This window comes from Bos indicus, chromosome 3 (genome assembly GCF_029378745.1).
Source record: "Bos indicus isolate NIAB-ARS_2022 breed Sahiwal x Tharparkar chromosome 3, NIAB-ARS_B.indTharparkar_mat_pri_1.0, whole genome shotgun sequence".
Classification (NCBI taxonomy): domain Eukaryota; kingdom Metazoa; phylum Chordata; class Mammalia; order Artiodactyla; family Bovidae; genus Bos; species Bos indicus.
This window is the reverse complement of record NC_091762.1, coordinates 19971052-19991084: the sequence shown is the minus strand read 5'-3', so window position 1 is coordinate 19991084 and position 20033 is coordinate 19971052. Positions and strand designations below refer to the sequence as shown.

Sequence of the window (20033 nt, the reverse complement as noted above, 5' to 3'; positions counted from 1 at the left end):
ATCGGGACAAAGAAAAATCAGTCAAGGACAAGCTCCCCGAAGGAGGAGGAGCTTGCCCGGCACTGGCGGATTTCTATTCGGGGTTTCTGACCTGGTCAGCAGCTTGGTGATCAGCAGTGAGCGAGAGAAACAAGGAGAGAAAAACAACAGACCCTTTCTCTTCTCTCCGCCTGCCGCTGGAAGGGATGGAGCACTTGTGCCTCTCTGGTGAGAATAGGGAAGAGCAAGGGCCCTGGCTGCGCTGGGAGGAGCAGGGCTGGACAGCAGAAGCTTGTTGGATCTCCCTGGGTGCGGCAGTCCTCTGCTCTGCCTCCACAAAAACAGGGCCAAAGAGCCTGATATTTTCATATTTATTCATTTAAAGGGAAAAAAATCCCGATCCTTTCGAAATCCTTACTGTATCATTTTTTCGTTTTTTTTAGTTAAGAAATGAAACCGGTTGGGCTGCACCCTGGTAATGCAGAAGGTGTGGAAGAAGCAGCGGGCTCTGGGGAGAGTGCAGCAAGCAGAAAACTAGCTGAGCATGCAGGGGATCCCATATCCCTGTGGTCTGGTCCTTGTTACCCCCAAAGGCCTCAGCTTCTCATCCATCACTTCCTCTCAATTCCTAGCTTGGTGAGGAGGAAAAACTGGTGTGAGGCTGGCGGCAGAAAAAAAAGGGACGGATTCATAACTGAGGGAACCTTTGATGATGAGAGTACATATACTTGCAGTACTCTGCACTACTCTGGGGCTGGAAGGTGGCAGTTAAAGGAGGTTGGAACACAACTCTACATTCTGAAAGGCCTTCCAAGCTCTACTCAGGGCTACGGCAGGATGAAACTTCAAGCAACTCTGCAGGCTGAAAGGGGAGTTGGAACAACTGGGGAGGCAGGGAGTATAGATCCCAGGTTACAACAGACCGGGGAAGAATGAGACATTTGCCAACAGGCGACAGAGTTGTAAAAGAAGCAGCAGGAGTTGGCAAGAGACTGTAGGTGTTAGGTAAAGAAGAGGGGTCAGAGATTATTAAAATTTTTTATAACAAGGAAGACCACATAATTGGTCAATTTGGTAAGGAAGAGAATTCAAGAAAGATGAGTTAGTTGTTTTTGCCCAGGGGAATTTTAGATGTCAACCAGGTGGTCGATATAATTTATGGAAAGACGCTATACTTAGCCTGACTAAAGACGGAAAGTTCAGAAGCCACAAGGATAGATTATATGACACATACACACTTGTGAACTCAGATAATTCTCCTTCCCGCAATTCTTGGGGAAACCATAGCGGAGATGCGGGACTACATTTCCCAGGATGCCCCCGCACCACGCTGCACTTCGCGCCTCCCGTGAGTCTCTGGGCGCAGAACTTGGCCTCCGCCGCTGGGGGCGGGGCATCGCCGGACTCCCGGGGCGCCCGGTTACGCACTTCCTCCCGGGGTGAATCGCCGTGTGGCGGGTTCGAGTCCCGCCTCCCGACTCGCCGCAAGCCCCTGAGTCCGGGGCGGGGCTCATTCGCCGGTTAACCTCTCCGCGGCGAGGGGCGGCGGCACACCTTGGGCTTCACCATGGAGAACTACCTGCAGGGTTGTCGAGCTGCTCTGCAGGTAAGGGACCCCTGTTTGTTATCGTAAGGAATGGATCCTGGGGTCCAGGAAAGACGAAGATGTGGGATCTGGGGAGCACCGAAGGTTTGTGTGGAGGGAACGCGGAATTGTGGGGTGGGGGCTTGGAAACCTGAGGAGGGAGGAAGGAGAACCTAGCCTTTGAGAGTGGGAATGCATGCTCACTTAGGGGCGCCAGCCTTTGGGGTCTGCTCGTGAGCGGGGAGGCGGAATCGTGGGGCCGGGTCCTGCCTCTGAGCCCCTGCTCGGTGTCGCTGGGTTAGTTCCGTCAATGGGACCCGGGCTGTGCCGGCCGCGAGGTGTATTTGTTCCCTTTTCCCCGCCCTTCTTTCAGTTCTCCATTCACGAGGCCTTACTGGCGCCTTGGCCTCCAGGTGAACCCCGGGAGTACGAGGGAACCTGTGCCCACGGCTTTGTCGCCTCTCAACGGCGGTTTTTGTCTGACGGGCCTAACTCCTTCTAAATTAAAGGTGGTCATGGTGTTACACTTTAAATCTGTTTTTAAGGTAAACGCACACAGTACATCAGGCTTGCATTCCTTTGCCTCCAGTTTACTTCCTTGGCCTTAACACACACAAATTACATAAAAATCCGCGACCTGGATGGGGATAAGCACAAAGTATATTTGGAATCAAAACTGTATGCATGACTCCTGAATGCTTTGTGGCTTATTTTTGGTACTCTCTGAGCCAGTTGGAGTCTCCCAGCCTTGCTAACTGGTCGTGCAACGTTAGGTCGCTATTCCCAGTTAGCAGCAAACAACGGGCCAGAGAGAGGCTCCAGGAGGTCACCTGGCCCCCCTGCTTCAAGTTATACTACCCTTGGAGAAACCTTGACAGATGGTTGACTCTGCTTCCTTTTAAAGTATCTTAAACTCGACAAATTCACCTGGGAAATAAGATTCTGGTCTGTAACAAATCCTAAAAGTCACCTAATTCCTCCTGCAGAATCAGCTGCTGTCATAAAGGAATGTCCTCACCTGAAGAATGGGAGTGAAGTTCTGGACTTCCCTGGCAGTCCAGTTGTTAAGACTCCACCCTTCCAACGTAGCGGGTGCAGTTTTGATCCCTAGTGGGGGACATAAGATCCCGTGTGTGTCGTGTAGCATGGCCAAAAACAAAGAATAGGAGTGAAGTTCAGTTAGTGTAAAACGAATTACTCTACGTTTTTCCTTGTGAAATACAAATTTGGGAAGGTCATTTTAATGTATAAGACAATCTGGGACCAATTCATTTTGGTTACCTCTGATTTCCACCACAGGGACCTCATTAAAGACTAATATAGAGGCTTTTGGGCACCATTCCAAGGGCCAAGAAGTTGGATTTTTCCCTAATGACCCAAATAACCAGTCTTTTTCACCATTTGATAAAGAGTCTTTGAGCCTGAAACCTTACCAGATAGCATTTCATTGCATGCCTCTATTCTATAGCATCTACTCTCTAGAAGTGTCCCAGGTTAAGAGTATGTCTTCCTCAGGAATATGAAGCTGAGAAACACTGGATTTTTTCAGTATTACTGATATCCTGACTTTTCTCTGCCTGAATTCATTCTCCCAGGGAACAAGATCTAGATCTTCCTTTTTCCAAACTTGCGAAGGAAAGATCATATCTTAGAGCTCTTATCACACAACCTAGCGTGGGCCAAGAGAAATTAGAAAGTTAGACTAGCAATGTTAGTGGGTGGCCTGGTAGTAGGAGATACCGGTGGACACCCAATGATTTAGATTGTTTTTAATTATGGAAGTAGAAAATGTACAGAGTGAAAAAAAAGTTAATACAAAAAAGTTATACAATTAGAAAGTGAGAAAGATCTTTTTCTTCTCCATTTCCAACTTCCCAGAGGCCACACTTGTTTCTTAGCTAAAGAAAGACATGATTTAGAAACTATTTTTTTAAACTTTTTATTTTGTATTGGGGTATAGCTGATTAACAATGTTATGATGGTTTCAGGTGAACAAGCAAAGGGATTCAACCATACATATATAGGTATCCCTTCTTTCCCAAACTCCCTCCCAATCCGGGCTGCTACATATCATTGAGCAGACTTCCACGTACTCTACAGCAGGTCCTTGCTGGTTATCCATGTTAAATACAGCGTTGTGTACATGACCATCCCAAACTCCCTAACTGTCCATTCTCCCTGGCAACCATGTTTGTTCTCTAAGTCTGTGAATCTCTTTCTGTTTTGTAAGTTCATTTGTATCATTACTTTTTAGATTCCACAAATAAGGGATGTCATACAATATTTCTCCTTCTCTGCTGACTGACTTCACTCAGTATGACAATCTCTAGGTCCATCCACATTGCTGCGAATGGCATTATTTCATTCTTTTTAATGGCTGAGTAATATTCCATTGTATATATGTACCACATCTTTTTTATCCATTCCTCTGTCAATGGACATGTAGGTTTATTCCATGAGATACTGTTGTGGGTTTTTTGTTTTTTTTTTAGTTTTTATGTATTTGTTTGGCTGTGGCGGGTCTTAGTTGTGGCATGCGGGATCTTCTTTCTTCATTGTGGCATGCTAGATCTTTAGTTGCAGATTGTGGGATATAGTTTCCTGAGCAGGAATGGAACCTGGGCCCCCTGCATTGGGAGCGTGGAGTCTTAGCCTCTGAACCACCAGGGAAGTCCCCAGAGACACTATTAAGTTTGAGGGTTGCTGTTAAAATACAGTATAACTTTTAGGAAATTGTGAATACTTGGACTTTTATATAAGACAGAAACAGCTGATAACTCAGCCAACTTTCCTATTGATACCATATTTTCAGCATTTGATACCAGTGAAATTTTCTAGTCTGCCACCACAATGATAGTAGATTGTTCTATTTAAAAGAAATCTTATTTAACTAAATGTCCTAGTCATGGTAAGTCATCTGTCACTTTTAGTTTGGCGGCAGGCGGGGGAGTCTTGGCTTCAGGGTGTGGCCACATTCTAGTTGAGGTGTTCATCCAGAAGCTTTGGATAACGTGTGTTGTCTGCACTTCTCAGGCATGAGGCAGAAATCAGGATTGGCTGACTCTCCCTAGAAATTTACAGTCCTTGCATCACTGTCAGTTAGTCCCATCTTCCCTGCCGGAAATGCTTCTCTATCTCTGACTCCTTGTCTCCTTTTTTCTTTCTTCATTAACTAGTTTGTAGAGTAAGCATCAGACCGTATTCAGCCTCAGAAGGGAAGGGGTTGACTCTGCTAGCCCTAAAACCATCCCCTCTCACACCATTGAGGCCACAAAGAACATCAGAATACAGTCATTTCAACTAGTGGGTTTTTTAAAGGAAGGGAAAAAAAAAAGTTTATATCTACTTGTGGCTCTCAGATTGTATTTCTTCCATTGGCAGCTCAGGTTTCCTCATGCTCTAAGTATAGCTATATTTGCCCTGAACTCTTCTCTGATGGTCAGAAAACTGAGGCTGTTTGGCTTGTGCTTTCAGCTAGTGGGGGATGGCATGGGGGTTAAGAGTTACACGTGTTTTTCCTAAATGAGGAGAATCGTACCTTGTAAGTTAGGCATTCATATACCTGGCTTGCCCAGGATAGTTTATTGAAATATAATCATTAATTGCAGCCCTTTTCATTCTCAAAAGAGTACTGGTTTGAACAGCAAAGTATATAGTCACCTAACTTGTAAGCTATGTTAAGGATTTGTGATACACGCCCATGAACAGATAGCGAGCTCCTTAAGGTGGTAGTTAAGTTCTGTACCCCAGGTACAGGAAGCTGGAAGTAGAAGAGGCTGGTGTGGCTTGGGTGCAGGGACAATTTGCAGAGAGCGGGGGCTCGGGTAAGGACAGCAAGGGCTGGAGAAAGAAGATGGAAGGAAACTCCTCTGAACTATGACAGAGTTGGCTCTTATGTGCTGTCTCATTTAATCCTCATAACAACTTCATGAAATTGGTTACAGTGGTATCCCCATTTTTATATGAGGAAAAAGAAGCTTAGAGAGGCCAAAGTCCTACAAGAAGCAGAGCTGGGATTCAACCCCAGCCTGTGGTCTTTTCCAGTGACAGTTCGGCTGCTCTCAGAGAAAAGCAAACAGTGCAAAGGACAGAGCTGGGAATGTGCGCATCGTGGGCGGTGAATGGACCAGTCAGGCTAGGGGAGTGGTGGGTGCTGACGGCGGGGGGCGGGGGGAAGGAATGCCACCACCTCCCTTGGTTGCTCCTGTTCCAAGATTTGCTGACGGTCCCAGAGTATTCCTTTCGTTTTAATTCTTTCTGGTTGCGGTCTGAGCTTGGCTGAGCACAAGGGCTTAGTTATTCACCTTCCTCTGGTGGTCATTCCTCCTCCCCTCAGAGCCATGACGTTGTATTTGGTCCCTACTTTCTGCTTAGCCTTCTCCTGGTGCTGGGGATCTGATTGAGTCTAGTTCAGCTGCCACTTGGAAGGAAGCAGCACCAGTGTGAATTTTGGAAGGGTTCTCTGAGGGCCTCTTCAAGCCCAGCAATAGACCTCTCCTGCTCTGCCTGTCCTGTGTTTCTCTTACCTTTATTCTCCGGGGTCAGGACCGTGTGGCCTCTCTTGTGTATATAGTTCCTCTAGAGAACACGTGCCCTCCCTTACTGCTTCTGTGAGCCAGTTATCTCTGCAGCCACTTATCTCAAGTGCTTTGTTGTCACTTTGGTCCACAGCCATCTGGTCCGTGGTATCCAGGAAACAGAGGCGCCTTCTCTGGTATCAGGAGGACAAATTGCAAGTCAGAGGGGTTATTATGGGCCTTGGGTCTTGGGTACAGAATTCTCATATTGTGTTGGCAAAGAGTTTAATATTGAAAAGAATCTTCCCTCTCCCATGCTGTTCAGTGTGAATGGGTCTTGGCTGCCACACTCTTGAAATAGGCTTAGAGAAATGGGCAGAAGGGAGAACCTAAGGGCAGACTTTCCCCAGAGGTAAAAAATTAAAAAATGTGACCTTTGGGGTGCGTGTGTGTTCAGTCGCACGGTCGTGTCCGTCTCTGGGACCCCATGGACTATAGCCTGCCAGGCTCCTCTGTCCATGGGATTTTCCCAGGCAAGAATACTGGAGTAGGTTGCCATTTCCTCCTCCATGGGATCTTCCCAATCCAGGAATTGGAACCCATGTTTCCTGCCTCTCCTGCATCGCAGGCAGATTCTTTGTCACTGAGTCCACCGGGGAAACCCTTTTTCCCAGAAGCTGTTTGTGCAAAACCTTGACAGACAACCTCTGCCTTTTGTCCTTCTCTGTAGGGCTACTCACTGCAGTATTCTTGCTTGGGAAGTCCCAGAGGAGCCTGGCGGGCTACGGTCCATGGAGTCACAGGAGTTGGACATGACTTAGCAACTGAACAAGAACAGCAACTAGGGCTGGGAGTAGAAGATGGAGAAGAGGGTGGTTTCAAAATAAAAGCTTACCTAGTTACTAGACAGGACAGTTTTTACCACCAGAAGTCTTCTAAAATTGGCCCTTTCTGGCTTTGGGTTTCTGGCGAGTGAGGAGAGTGGATAACAGTCAAATACAGGGAAGCTGATTCTAGGTCCCCCTAGATTCTCTTTCTTCCTAAAGTTATATTACTTGATAAACCATTGCTTATTATGTTTTACTCTTCTAAATGCTTCCCCACTTCTCTAAAATCTTCTGTCTAGCATATCTTCCCTGACTGAAGAAGCCAGAGTGGATTTTCACTTTTCTGTAACCCAGCAGTTCTCAACTGGGGGTGATTTTGTCCCGTGTGGAATATTTGGCAAATCTGGAGACATTTTGATTGTCATGACTGGAGGTGGAGTTTGGGGGTGCTGCCAAACATATGACAATGCACAGGCAGACAGCCCCTGCAGCCAAGAATTGTGCAGTTCAAAAGGCCACTGGGGCTGAAATTCAGCAGCTAGTGCATCTCTTAAGGAATCTCTCGTATTCCTTCCTCTCTTTGAGAAGTAGGCTGAGATAGAAATTCAAAAGTAAACTGGTAAGAGAATCCTTGTGCCTAAGCCGAGCCATGGATGATATGGTCTCATCTCACCTGGCCAAATGCATCTTTGCTATTTTGGGCATCTGTAGGTTTTAGTGTATTTTATTTAAAGTCCGATAGGGAGATGCAAAATTACAAGGTTAATACTAACAACAGATGTGCCTCCCTCTTCAGACTTCTTATCAGCTGCTGGATTTTCAAAGCTTTAAAAATAAAAGTTCCAGCAGCAGCAATTGTTTTTGTTTTAGTCTGAACCCATTGGAGAAAGTGTCAGTTTCTTGGGTGTGAGAGTGTTGGTTAATCTGGCTATCATTGACACTCCTCTGAGTAGGGGGAATTTCATGGACTAGATATTTGGATAAGGGACTTGATCTTATTTTTAGTTTTATTTTCAAAGTCTATTCGCCTGTTCTCATTTAGAAGTAAAAGGATTCTTTTCCCTATTTGAAAATAGGAAAAAAGTACAAACCAGAGTTGGTATGGTTTGAATACATCAGCTACCCCAGATGCTGTACCTTTGACTACTCCTTGAGTTTCCCAAGGAGCGTAAGAATCAGAGGATTATTTACTGCTCTTCTGAAAGTTTAACATTCAAGGAGACAGTGTGGTAGAGAGGAAGGAGTACGTTTCCATTAAGTAGACACGTGTGGAATGCTTAAAGCTTGGCCAGAACACATATGCCCTTTTAGCTAATATCCTTATCCGGGAAATGAGGACCCATAAGAATATCTGACCTACCTCCTCTATGAAGATCACCGAGAGGATGTGTGTGCAGCCCTACATGTGTATTAGATAAATGGACATGATTAGAGGATGCTTTTGTTAATCCCATTCTCCCGCCTCTCTAGGAGTCCCGACCCATACATGTTGTGCTGGGAAATGAAGCCTGTGACTTGGACTCCATGGTGTCAGCCCTTGCCCTGGCTTTTTACCTGGCAAAGGTGAGTACCTAGGAACAGAGTCCCTTAGAAAGAAAAGATTTGGATTCAAAACCCAGCTTTGCTGTTTGATAGCATTTAGCCTTAGGTAACTCAGATCCCTTAACTTTGCTAAGTCTCATATCAGTAACTATACAATCTGAAATGATAATACTTTGCAGTGTTGCTGTAAGGATCAAATGAGCAGATGTATTTTGTACAATGAGCAGAAGAATTTGTAAACCATAAAGCAGTATTCATAGTCAGTTACTGGGTTATCACTGACTCATTGGGCATGAATTTGAGCAAACTCTGGGAGATAGTGGAGATAGGGAAGCCTGGTGTGCTACAGTCCATGGGGTTGCAAAGAGTCAGACCCAACTTAGCAACTGAACAACAGTGGGTGTCAGTGGTCTGTGTATATTCCTCATGCCCGTGTCGGCTCTGGAGGACCGATAGTTTCTTCTCTGCAGCATCCAGAACTAGGCCTTTTCCATGAGTTGTCTTGTTGACCTTCATGTTATTGCTAAGAAAGAAAGAGGGTAAGGGTCATCCTTTTATTTTGATCAGACTGGAAAACTGTGGCTTTGACGAAGGCAGTAACTTCCCCAAGATCATGTCTCCTTAGTCCCAGTGGTCTTGTGACTTCCTATCCTGTCACATAACACAGCCATATCTTCTTTTCACTTTCCTATCCAGACAACTGAGGCGGAGGAAGTCTTTGTGCCAGTGTTAAATATAAAACGTTCAGAGCTACCTCTACGAGGTGACAATGTCTTCTTCCTTCAGAAGATTCACATTCCAGAGTCCGTCTTGATTTTCCGGGATGAGATTGACCTCCATGCACTGCACCAGGCTGGCCAGCTCACCCTCATCCTTGTTGACCATCATGTCTTACCCAAGTACGTGGAAGAAATAAAGCTGATACATATCGTGTGCCATGGGCTGTGATGAGTAAGATTTTCAAAGAGAAGAATGTTTGCTCTCAGGGATCTCATGGGCTAATCATAATTGATGAGTGATACCAGATATAGAAAGGCAGTAAAAAATATTGTCACTTCTTTAATTATACAAGTAATAAAAAGAAATAGAAACATGAAGAGTTCAAACTAAAGGATAACTCGGAAATAATTTAGATCTACCTTTGGTATCATTGTTTTAAGATTTCATGGCAGATTTATTGTAATAGAAACCTTTGAATAATGGTTACAATTGTATTTTTAAAAAATTAGCAAAATCATTTCCTTCATAAAGCAGTATCTCATTAGTGCTATTTAATAAATGAACACACCTATAATAATTCCATCCCTAATTTAGGATTGGAAAAAACTGGCCAACAAAGCAATATGAATACTGATCTTTCCAAGTGTCTCTGGCTCCTACTAATACTAATATGTATATTTTTCTCCTTGAGCACACTGGTTATAGCAGGGGTACTGATAGGATAGCCTTCGGGCGCTAGTCCATCTATCTACTCACTCATTAATAAACTTCTGTTTAGAGGATGAAGGTGAAGTGGAGTCTGTTCTCAAGCAGTTGTTAGTCAGGAGGGAACTAGACAAACGGGTCCTTGTAATGGGTGTTAGAGGTAAGTGGTAACTGTCATTTAGGGGACAGTAGGTGCATGGAGGATGGAGTGGTTAAATATACAAGTGGGGAGTGGAGGATGTCAGGAAAGTTTTTCTAACAAAACGGATCCTTGATCTCAGTCTTGAAAGACTCGATGTTTGCTTGGTGTATGAGGAGGTGAGGTAATTAGGAAAAGTATTCAGGCAGAGTAATGAACATTCAGATAAGTAAAATGCAGGTAGGCATGAAATAGTATGGTGACTTGGGAGAACTGGAATTTGTTTTGCATGACTGGAACATAAACTATGAGGGAGAAGCAGGACATAAAAAAGATAACTAATAGGCAGGGGCCTGATCATGAAGACCTTGTAGGCCCTTCCAGGAGATTAGACTTTATTTTAGAGCAGCGGGGAGCTATTGTCAGTTCTCTTTATTCCAGGTCTTAGCAGAACCAAATTTGCATTTTTCAAATGATCATGCAGGTAGCCTTGTGGAGGACAGTTTAGGAGGACCCTGAAAGCAAATGTTTGGTTAAGGAACTATTGGAGTAGTTCAGATGAGAGAGATTAAGGGCCTAGAATAAGGCAGCAGCAGAGGGCTGGAGAGAAGGGAATGGATGGGAGTTGAGCCAGAAGCCATAGGATCCTGTGAGTTGCATGAAATTGCGATGTTAAGTGAATTAAGGAAATAGGAGAGATTTAGATGTTGGGTGTCCAGGTGTCAACTGGAAAGGCACATCAAACATGTGGATGAGATATGGGTAGCTGATACTTTGTCAAATTCACTTATGCAGTATTTAAAGATGGCCTCAGTTATAGTATTTAAGACAAGAATTGAGAGGAGTGGGGCAGAGGTGGAAGTGATCAAAGATCTACGTGTTCACCTAGGATGTCTGTATTTTCTTCGTGTGGAGGTGCAGCTGGAGTGCCCCTACCTGTCTTTCTTTCTCTTTCCCCCACATCCCCCCTTTCCCACACAGAAGTGACGCAGCCCTAGAGGAGGCAGTGGCAGAGGTGCTAGACCATCGGCCCATCGATCAGAGACACTGCCCTCCCTGCCATGTTTCAGTTGAACTGGTGGGGTCCTGCGCTACCCTGGTGGCCGAGAGAATCCTGCAGGGGGCACCAGAGATCTTGGACAGGCAAACTGCAGCCCTTCTTCATGGTGAGGGTGGCTTGGGGGTTGGGACCTGACCCTTTATCCCATCCCAGAGAAGGGAAAGTGAAGAAGTTCAGAGTCTTCCAGCCTGACCATACCCTCTCAAAGCCAGTTAGTCCATAACGAAGGAGGTTCTTTCAAGGAGCAGTTAGGCATTATAAAGGCTTTCAAGTACTTTGTCCTTTGAAGGCTTGGGGAATATTTTGTTGGAGAGAGTAGAAAGGAAGCATGAAACAACAGACCTAGGAGCTGCCTATTAGTAGCATTGTATAATGGAAGGAGGACTAGCCAAAGAAGCAGGAAATGAATTCTAATACCATTTCTGCCCAGGAAGTAGTTATATGACCTTGAACAAATCTCTTAACCTTTTTTGTTCTTATTTTCTCCATTTGTTAAAAAAAAAGAGAGAGAGAGAGAACTGGATTCAACTATCTCTTCCAACTGGAATTTGGCCTACGGAAGAGAGGTCATCTCTCTCTGACTAGGTTTCAAAATCTCCAGGAATTGAGATACACTTCCTTTCTACCTTTTCCCCATTTCTGTGCCTACATTTCAGTTTGGATTTGGGATGTCTCACTCAGGACACGGTCCCAGTTGTTTTGTTTTCCGTGAGTTGCCATACAGTCTCCTTAGGTATTGTGTCCATTGGGTTTGAGGGTAATGTGTGCTCTAGTTGCCAGGAATGGAGTGCCACAGCATTTGAGTTCTGCCATGCTCCTTCTCCGCAGGAACAATCCTCCTGGACTGTGTGAACATGGACCTTAAGATTGGAAAGGCAACCCTCAAGGACAGCCACTATGTAGAGAAGCTGGAGGCCCTCTTCCCAGATCTGCCCAGCAGAAATGACATCTTTGATTCTCTGCAAAAGGCCAAGTTTGATGTATCAGGTATGAAATGTTAAACTAGTGGACAAAAGCCTTGTTCATTATATGCTTGAAAACCAGCGAAACAATGTCAGAGCATGCTAAATGATTTAAGCTTTACACCAGAAAGAAGCTGGCTAGTATGTTGTGTGGATAAGAAGGAATATATTAAGAGTCTCAGAGGTTTTCAGTCGAATTAGAAAATACAGACATTTAAGGACTTCCCTGGTGATCCAGCAGTTAAGACTCTGCACTTCCAATACAGGGAGACCAGGTTTGATCCCTGGTCAGGGAACTAGATCCCACATGCTGCAGCTAACACCCAGCACAGCCAAAAAAAATGAATTTTTTTTTAAAAAGAAAGAAAATATAGACATAAGTATGCTGAAGGAATATAGTTGTCCCTCGGATCTGCAGGTAAGTGGTTCCAGGATCCCTCACAGATGCCAGAATGCTTGGATGAACTCAAGTCCCTTATATAAAATAGCAAAATATATGAATACAGCCGGCCCTCCTTATCTATGAGTGTGAAGCCTGCATACAGAGGGTCAGCTGTACTGAATTATGAGAGGGAGATCTAGATCACTGGTTAGGGAAGCAGAAGAAACATTTAGGGTAAGTATACAAAGGATATTGATGCTTTTGAATTGTGGTACTGGAGAAGACTCTTGAGAGTCCCTTGGACTGCAAGGAGATCAAACCAGTCAATCCTAAAGGAAATCAACCCTAAATGTTCATTGGAAGTACTGATGCTGAAGTGCCAATACTTTGGACACCTGATGCAAAGAGTCAGTTCACTGGAAAAGACCCTGATGCTGGGGAAAAAATGAAGGCAGGAGAAGGGGGCAGGCAGAGGATGAGATGGTTAGATAGCATCACTGACTCAATGGACATGAATTTGAGCAAACTCTAGGAGATAGTGAAGGACAGGGAAGCCTGGCGTGCTGCAGTCTATGGGGTTGCAAAGAGTCAAACACGACTTAGCGACTAAACAAAAACAGTAATAGAAAGGACAAAATAAAAGAAGAAAAACTTCCATGACTTTTTTTACCCAGCTATTTCTTGTTGATATTTTAAAAAAGAGAAAGAAATGGACCACCAGCTTTCCCTGGTGGCTCAGACAGTAAAGAATCCACCTGCAGTAGAGGAGAGCCAGGTTCAGTCCCTGCGTCGGGAGAAGGGCATGGCAACCCACTCCATTCTTCTTGCCTGGAGAATTCCATAGACAGAGGAGCCTGGCGGGGTACAGTCTAAGAGTTGGACATGACTGAGCGACTTTCTTTCACTGCTTGTGGATATTTAAAAAGGTCCCACATGTACTTTTAGAAAAGTGAAACAACCCAGAAAGGGGAAAATCAGGAGTAAAAGCCTCCCTTCTTCCATTCTCCCTGCTCCCCAAAGTCCCTTGCTCTAAAGGTAACTGTTGTGACCCAGTAATTGAAAATAATTTTTTATTTAAAATAAATTTCCATTCTAGAATTACATCCTGAGGTATGAGCCCTGTTCTTTGTGCCTCAAAGAGCGACTGTGTTTTTCCTCTTCCTTGACGTGTCTTGGTGTCATCACCTTCCTGATCCTAGGACCCTGGGTTCTCTTGGTTCTCTTGTTTGACCCTTAGTCTCACATCCAATTTCTAGGACTGACCACAGAGCAGATGCTGAGAAAGGACCAGAAGACCATCTCCAGACAAGGCACTAAGGTGGCCATTAGTGCAATATATATGGATATGGAGGTAAGAGCAAGATGTAGGTGTGAGTGGAGAGAGAAAACCTTCAGTTTTGTTTGTAACCTTGTCCCTTATTCCTGGCTCACCTCCAAAATATATCTTGTACCTACTTTTCTCCATCTCTACTGTAACTCCACAGTCCATCATCTCTCACTGCACTGTGAGACCCCCAGTGACCTGTAGTGACCCCACGCTGGTTTCCCTGTCTCCACTTTCAGTCCCTGCAAACCGTTCTCCCCACAGCAGCCAGAGTGATCCCTTTTAAGACATAAGTCAGATCCAGGGGCATTCCCTGGTGGTCTAGCGGTTAGGATTTGGTGCTTTGGCTGCTCTGGCCTGGGTTCAATCCTTGGTTGGGGAACTGAGATCCTGCAAGCCACAAGGCATGGACAAAAAAAGACGTGTCAGATCCTATTGGCCCTCCTCCCTTTACTGCCTTCTCATCACACTTCTAATAAAACCTAAAGCCTTACTGTGGTTTAAAGGGCCATCTTTGATCAGGCCTTCATCCTTTTCTCTGACATCTGCTCATTCCAGCCCCATTCCTGCACTTACAGTACTGCAGCCACCCTGATTTGCTTTCTGTTTTTCAGAACCATTAAACTCACTCTCAACCCAGAGCCTTTGCACTCCTGCAGAGCTGGCTCCTTCTTTTAGTTCAGGACTTAGCTCAGGTATCTCCTCCTTTAAAAGGTTTTTGCTGATTACCCTAACTAAAGTAATACCCTTTGTGCTCAAAAGTCTCTAAGAATTACTTTTTATTTTTGGCCATGCAGTTTGCAAGATCTAGTTCCCTGACCAGGGATCAAGCCTGGGCCCCTGCAGTGGAAAGCACAGAGTCTTAACCTGCCAACAGGTTTTTCATAACACTTAGCACACTGAAATAATCACGTTTCATGGTTTCCTTGTTTTTTGTCTCTATTCCTCTGCTAGTTTATCAACTCCCCCAAAGCAGGGACCCTGTTTGTTTTGTTTTGGGGTATATCTCCAGCACTTTGACAGTGCCTGACACGTAGTGGATGCTCACTGAATCTGTCAAATGGGTGAATGAATATAACTCTGATAGTGGTATTTTAATACCTAGTTCCATATCATATTGGGTTAAATCAGTCAACAACCTGATCTAAACACATACTTTCATAGACTGCACAGCTTTCTCCTAAGTAACATGTAAAAAACACTAAATAACTAAAAAAAGGATAGTTTGGCCTCTTCTCTTGCTACTCATAACCTAGTTTGGGAACCTAACATAAGAGCACAAAAGGCTTGGAATTCCCTGGCAGTCCAGTGGTTAGGACTCTGCGCTTTCACTGCAGGGAGCAGGGGTTCAGAGCCTGTTCTGGGAACTAAGATCCCACATGGCACATGGCACAGCCAAAAACTTTCTTTAAAAAAACTTTTTTTATAATAAAAAAAACTAGAGAAAAAAAATTAAAGAACACAAAAGGCTTTCCAAGTACCATAATCACAGTATAAATTGACTCATTAGAAATACCAAGAACAAAGAAAAGCCCTAATCTGGAGCAGCTGGTGGTGTTATTCATTGGAGGAAACACTGCATGAGATTTTGGAGAAGAATATAGACAGACAAAGAATGAAGAGCCCAGGATGCAGTTGTCATGTTGTCTGTGCTTATTTGTATGCACCATTTATATTCTGTTTTTATTTAGAATAAAAATACCCACAAGGCAAAGACCTTGCTTGTTTGATTGCAAAAGCAAGATAGCCTTGGACATGTCCAGCATGTTAGTTACATTATCATTTTTTAGTTCTTAAAACAATTATGTGGAGATGGAAATGGCAACCCACTCCAGTATTCTTGCCTGGAAAATCTCATGGACAGATGGACAGATGAGCCTGGTGGGCTAGTCTATGGCATCGCAGAGTCGTACACAACTTAGCAACTGAACAACAACAACACACAATCAGGCAGATTGTGATTTGGGGAAATAGTTCTTGATGGAAATGTGACATAAAATGAAGAGCAAAGTGACCTAGCAATATGGAATACAGAGTTTTGTAAGAAATTAACGTTTGTGTATAGAATAATAATTGCAAATATTCAAACAATAAAGTTCATGGCTAAAGAAGCAAAAAAAAACCAAAAACAATTATGTTCGATAAATGATTTATCCTCATTTGACATAAGGAAATTTATGATCAGGGATCCTTGATCATATAACTGAGAAGCAATAGAGCTGATTTTCTAACCAATTCTGTCGGAACCCAAAGCCTATATTCTCCTCATTCTATATGTTGCCTTCCAGCACACACATAGCACAGAGGAAATACTAGATACCTTTTTTATGGAGTACAAGTCCCAGGTTATCATGCAAGAAGCCTTTCACAAGCATCTTCTGTGGGGATGATAATGAGGGTCCAGCTGTAGCCCTCAGCCCTGTCCGTTTCTTCTGTTTTAGGCTTTTCTGCAGAGGTCTGGCCTCCTTGCAGATCTCCGTGCCTTCTGCCAGGCTCATAGCTACGATGCCCTGGTTGCCATGACTATCTTTTTCAACACTTACAATGAGCCAGTGCGGCAGTTGGCTGTTTTCTGTCCCCACGCAGCACTTCGAATGACGGTGAGTCTCTATCCTAGGGGTCCTATGGAGTACAGCCTGTGTGCACTGCTCTGTTCTATAAAGACTTCTCCTTGGTTCTTGTATTTATACAGAGGTCCTTGATCTATTTCCAGACTCCCTCCTCCTTTTTTTCCATTTTCTCTATATATGACTATCCTTAATCATGCTATTGGTGAGAAACGGAGATTCCAAAGAAAATTAGAGACACAATTCCTACTTAGTAGGACTTGAAATTGGGCTAAAAGAACCTGTTATAAATCTGGAGTTAAAACTTGACTTAATCACTATTTCCTAATTCCTGGAAATCAGTTTCTTTCTTTTTACCTTATTGCTTTGAAAACTGAAAACAGAAGAGAAACCTTTTTCACTCTTTAACCGGGCAAGGATTAGTTACTCTGTGCTAACTGCAGAGTAGTTGAGGAGCAGGTTTGGTTTTTAACTCTGATCTTCCATTTGGCCATCTTTCTCACTTCTTCACCTTTCTTTTCCTCTGTTGGTTACTTATAAACTCAGGGAAGAATTTAAGAGTGGACTTAAGGCAGTCCAGAGATTCTTTGGATTTCTTAGCAATGAGGACTGCTAGACTGGTCTGGATTCAGCCAGATAATCTTTTTGATCATAAAAGGTATGTCTGCTTTTTCCCACCTCTCTCTGTCTTTATCTTCTCCTCCAGGAAGCAAACATAATTTCATTCAATGGAAAGTAAGTTTGGCATTGTGGAAAGAGCTACCCTTTTAAAGGTAGATAAATAGGCTTTACTGTCCCAGATTTGCCACTTACTGGCACGTTGACCAAAGGGAAGTCAGTTGACTTCTGAGTCCATAAATGGCATATTACTACCTAGTGTGATGTGATCGTGAAACATAGTATCATATGTGAAGTTCATTGCTGGGCACAAGGAACTCTTAGTAATCATGTCATGAAGGAAAGGGTGCTTTGACCCCACCTTCCTGAATCTCCCCTCTTCTGCCTGCCACAGTCCCTCTGATGACTTGACCATCGCCCTGGCTGCCTCTATGCTGGGAAATGGTAGTCCTCTTTTCACCGTCTGCCCTACCATTTCCTCTCTTTCTCCTTTGGTAAGATGGTATATAATAATTTAGGACACTGCTCTAGTGACAGACCTGAGTTCAACTATCAGCTTTGCTTCATTCAGAGTTGACCTTTGGCAAGTACCTAATCTATCTAAGCTTCAGTTTCCCTAACTATAAATGAGGGTAATAGTAATACCAACCAGTAAGGTAGTTGTGAGGATTGAGAAAATTAGTATTTGAAAATGGCCAGACATAGCGCAGTGCCTGGCATACTTCCCAGCCCCATTGGATCTATTCATTCTTTCTGCCTCTATCGTTCCCCTGACTTCAATGCAGATACTTGGCCCATCTCAGCTAAGGATAGAGTTCAAGTTTTTAAACAGAGCAGTACCCTTGGAAACAACAAAATTCTAGGAGCGGGGAGTCCCAGATTCTGGTTCAGACTCTACCATCATCTGTGTTCAAGACATCAAATCTCTCTGGACTTTGGTTTACTTATTAATAAAATGAAATATATGATCTCAAACGTTTCTTCTGTTTCTAAAATACTGTATATTAATAATCAGTATTAGCTGATGTGCAAGCAATAAAACAACTCTGGATGACTTAATTTAAATTAAAAAAAAAACACATTTTTTTTTTTTCCTCTTCTGCTAGAGGCGTCTCTTAGAAGTCTCAGCCTTTTGCTTCACCACCTTATATACCATCTCCCCATCTTGTCTCCTCTTTAGATCTGTGGAATCCTGGAACATTCCCACTCTCCACCCCTGAAGCTGACCCCTGTCCCAAGCAGCCACCCTGACCTCCAAGCCTATCTTCAAGGCAACACCCAGATCTCTCGAAAGAAAGTTCTGCCTCTGCTCCAGGAAGCCCTGTCAGCGTATTTTGACTCCACGAACATCCCTTTAGGACAGCCTGAGACAGAGGGTGTGTCAAGGGAACAGGTGGACAAAGAATTGGACAGGGCAGGCAACTCCCTGCTTTCTGGACTGAGTCAGGATGAGGAGGAGCCTCCACTGCCCCCCACGCCCATGAACAGCCTGGTGGACGAGTGCCCCCTGGATCAGGGGCTGCCGAAGTTCTCAGCCGAAGTCATCTTCGAGAAATGTAGTCAGATCTCGCTGTCAGAACCTACCACTGCCTCCCTGTCTAAGAAATGACCGTTGAGAGGGAAGGGGAAAGTGAGAGAGGTTGCTTGAACCATCCTGAATGCATGTTTTGAGGTGTTTCAGCAGTTCCGTCTTCTTCATTGTTCCAGGATCTGGTGTACTGTTGTCATTACTAGGAGGAGAAAGAAGAGAAAGAAAGCTGAGCTGGCTTTCTACCTTTTTCCCCCACAATCTCAACCAATCAAACAAATTTTATTATTTAATTTAACTGTTGAATACCGCACTGACTATCATCTGTTTCATTTGCCAGGGTCATAATGTGATAACATACATTAGTATGTATTACATAATGTAGTAACATACAGGTGCCGCAGAGTGGCACAGAAATAATGTGTACCCCAAGAGTGCCCTCAGTCAGGCTCTTTGACAGAACTGGTATTTCTTATGGAACCAAACATGCATTGTCTCCAGTATTCATTTATTCTCTTATTAATTCAAGTATTTATTGAATACAGTACCTACCTTAAGCTTATTCTGGTTTTAGCCTTTAGCTCATTTCCACCTCCATAACTCCTCTCTCTGCCCCCCAGTTAGGTGATGGTGTCTGATCCCAAATGGCTAAATTTCTATTAGCTTATTGTGACTGTTTCAGGATTATTTAGGGGCAGATTGGAGGCCCTTGTCTTCTGTCCTGATCAGGTGGCCTAGCTCTCAGTTTCTCTGAATCTCTGAGCCAGAGCCACAGGGATCCAGAAGACCCCTGGTTCAGGAGACCCCTGGGAAGACCTTAAGACTCCTGGGCACTCTTCTCAAAAGATGGCAAAAATACCATGAGAGCCCTGGCTCTACTGATTTCTTACCCATCTCATTCTCCTCTTGGAGAGAGTAGAAGGAAACAAGAAGTTTCATAACGAGTGCCATAAACTATGTCTTTTGTCCAGACACTCACTCCTTCAAGTCTCATTTCCCCGTCTGCAAAACTGATGTTCCCTGGTTTCTGTCCCGTTGCCACCTCAGCCCCTCTGGTTTTTTGTTTTTGTTTCTGTTTCCCTGGGAGTGCTCAGGGTCACTGGATTGTTTGTTTCTCTGTAATTGTACCAAGGTCCTCAGCCTCATGTAGCATGTACAGGGGTATGATTCCTACCATAGTGACCCAGCACAGAGCCCCCCCACCCCCCGACTTGTTCTGCATGTGTAGAGTCCCTCTTTTCTCTTCAGACCAACCTTCTCCCTCTTTTCCTCCCCAACAGCTCTGTTTCCTGTGGGTTGTCAACAGTTTGGCGGAACAGTGGGGTATGTGATGGTTTTGACATGATGTCTTCATATAAGGGAAACGGTCTGACTTCACTTTGAAGGGATGATGTTTGTAGCCATTGGAAGGTAAAATAGTGGTGTGATTATTGAACCAAAGGAATTTACGTTTTGTAACTTGGTTACTTTTATTTTGCATTTTGTTAAAGTATTAAATACTTTTTTCCTGTTTGAGGTCTTATTGTCTCTTTTTACAACTATAATCAGCCCTTTCCCTTGGATAATTGTTTTAACTTC

The 20033-nt window shown here is 44.0% G+C and overlaps 1 protein-coding gene across 3 annotated transcripts; it reads left to right on the top strand.

The window, feature by feature from the left end:
- Positions 1-67: 67 nt before the first annotated feature.
- PRUNE1 (prune exopolyphosphatase 1) lies at positions 68-19967 on the top strand. Of its 3 annotated transcripts, XM_019955890.2 has the most exons (9): positions 79-207; positions 423-1585; positions 8379-8471; positions 9147-9349; positions 10996-11180; positions 11903-12061; positions 13675-13769; positions 16184-16342; positions 18108-19967. In XM_019955890.2, the coding sequence occupies exons 2-9, from the start codon at positions 1547-1549 to the stop codon at positions 18534-18536; spliced, it is 1362 nt and encodes a 453-aa protein (XP_019811449.2). In that variant the 5' UTR covers positions 79-207; positions 423-1546; the 3' UTR covers positions 18537-19967. The 3 variants fall into 3 exon arrangements, with proteins under 3 accessions (XP_070641820.1, XP_019811449.2, XP_070641821.1); XM_070785719.1 differs by lacking the exon at positions 423-1585 and having other exon boundaries at positions 68-207; XM_070785720.1 differs by lacking the exons at positions 79-207; positions 423-1585; positions 8379-8471; positions 10996-11180 and having other exon boundaries at positions 9151-9349.
- Positions 19968-20033: the final 66 nt, after the last annotated feature.

Coding starts and splice junctions, on each gene's coding strand:
- PRUNE1 (XM_019955890.2), top strand. CDS start 1,547: ATGGAGAACTACCTGCAGGGTTGTCGAGCTGCTCTGCAG. Junction 9,350..10,995: donor GACCATCATGTCTTACCCAA/GTACGTGGAAGA, acceptor TTTCCCACACAG/AAGTGACGCAGCCCTAGAGG. Junction 12,062..13,674: donor GGCCAAGTTTGATGTATCAG/GTATGAAATGTT, acceptor TCCAATTTCTAG/GACTGACCACAGAGCAGATG.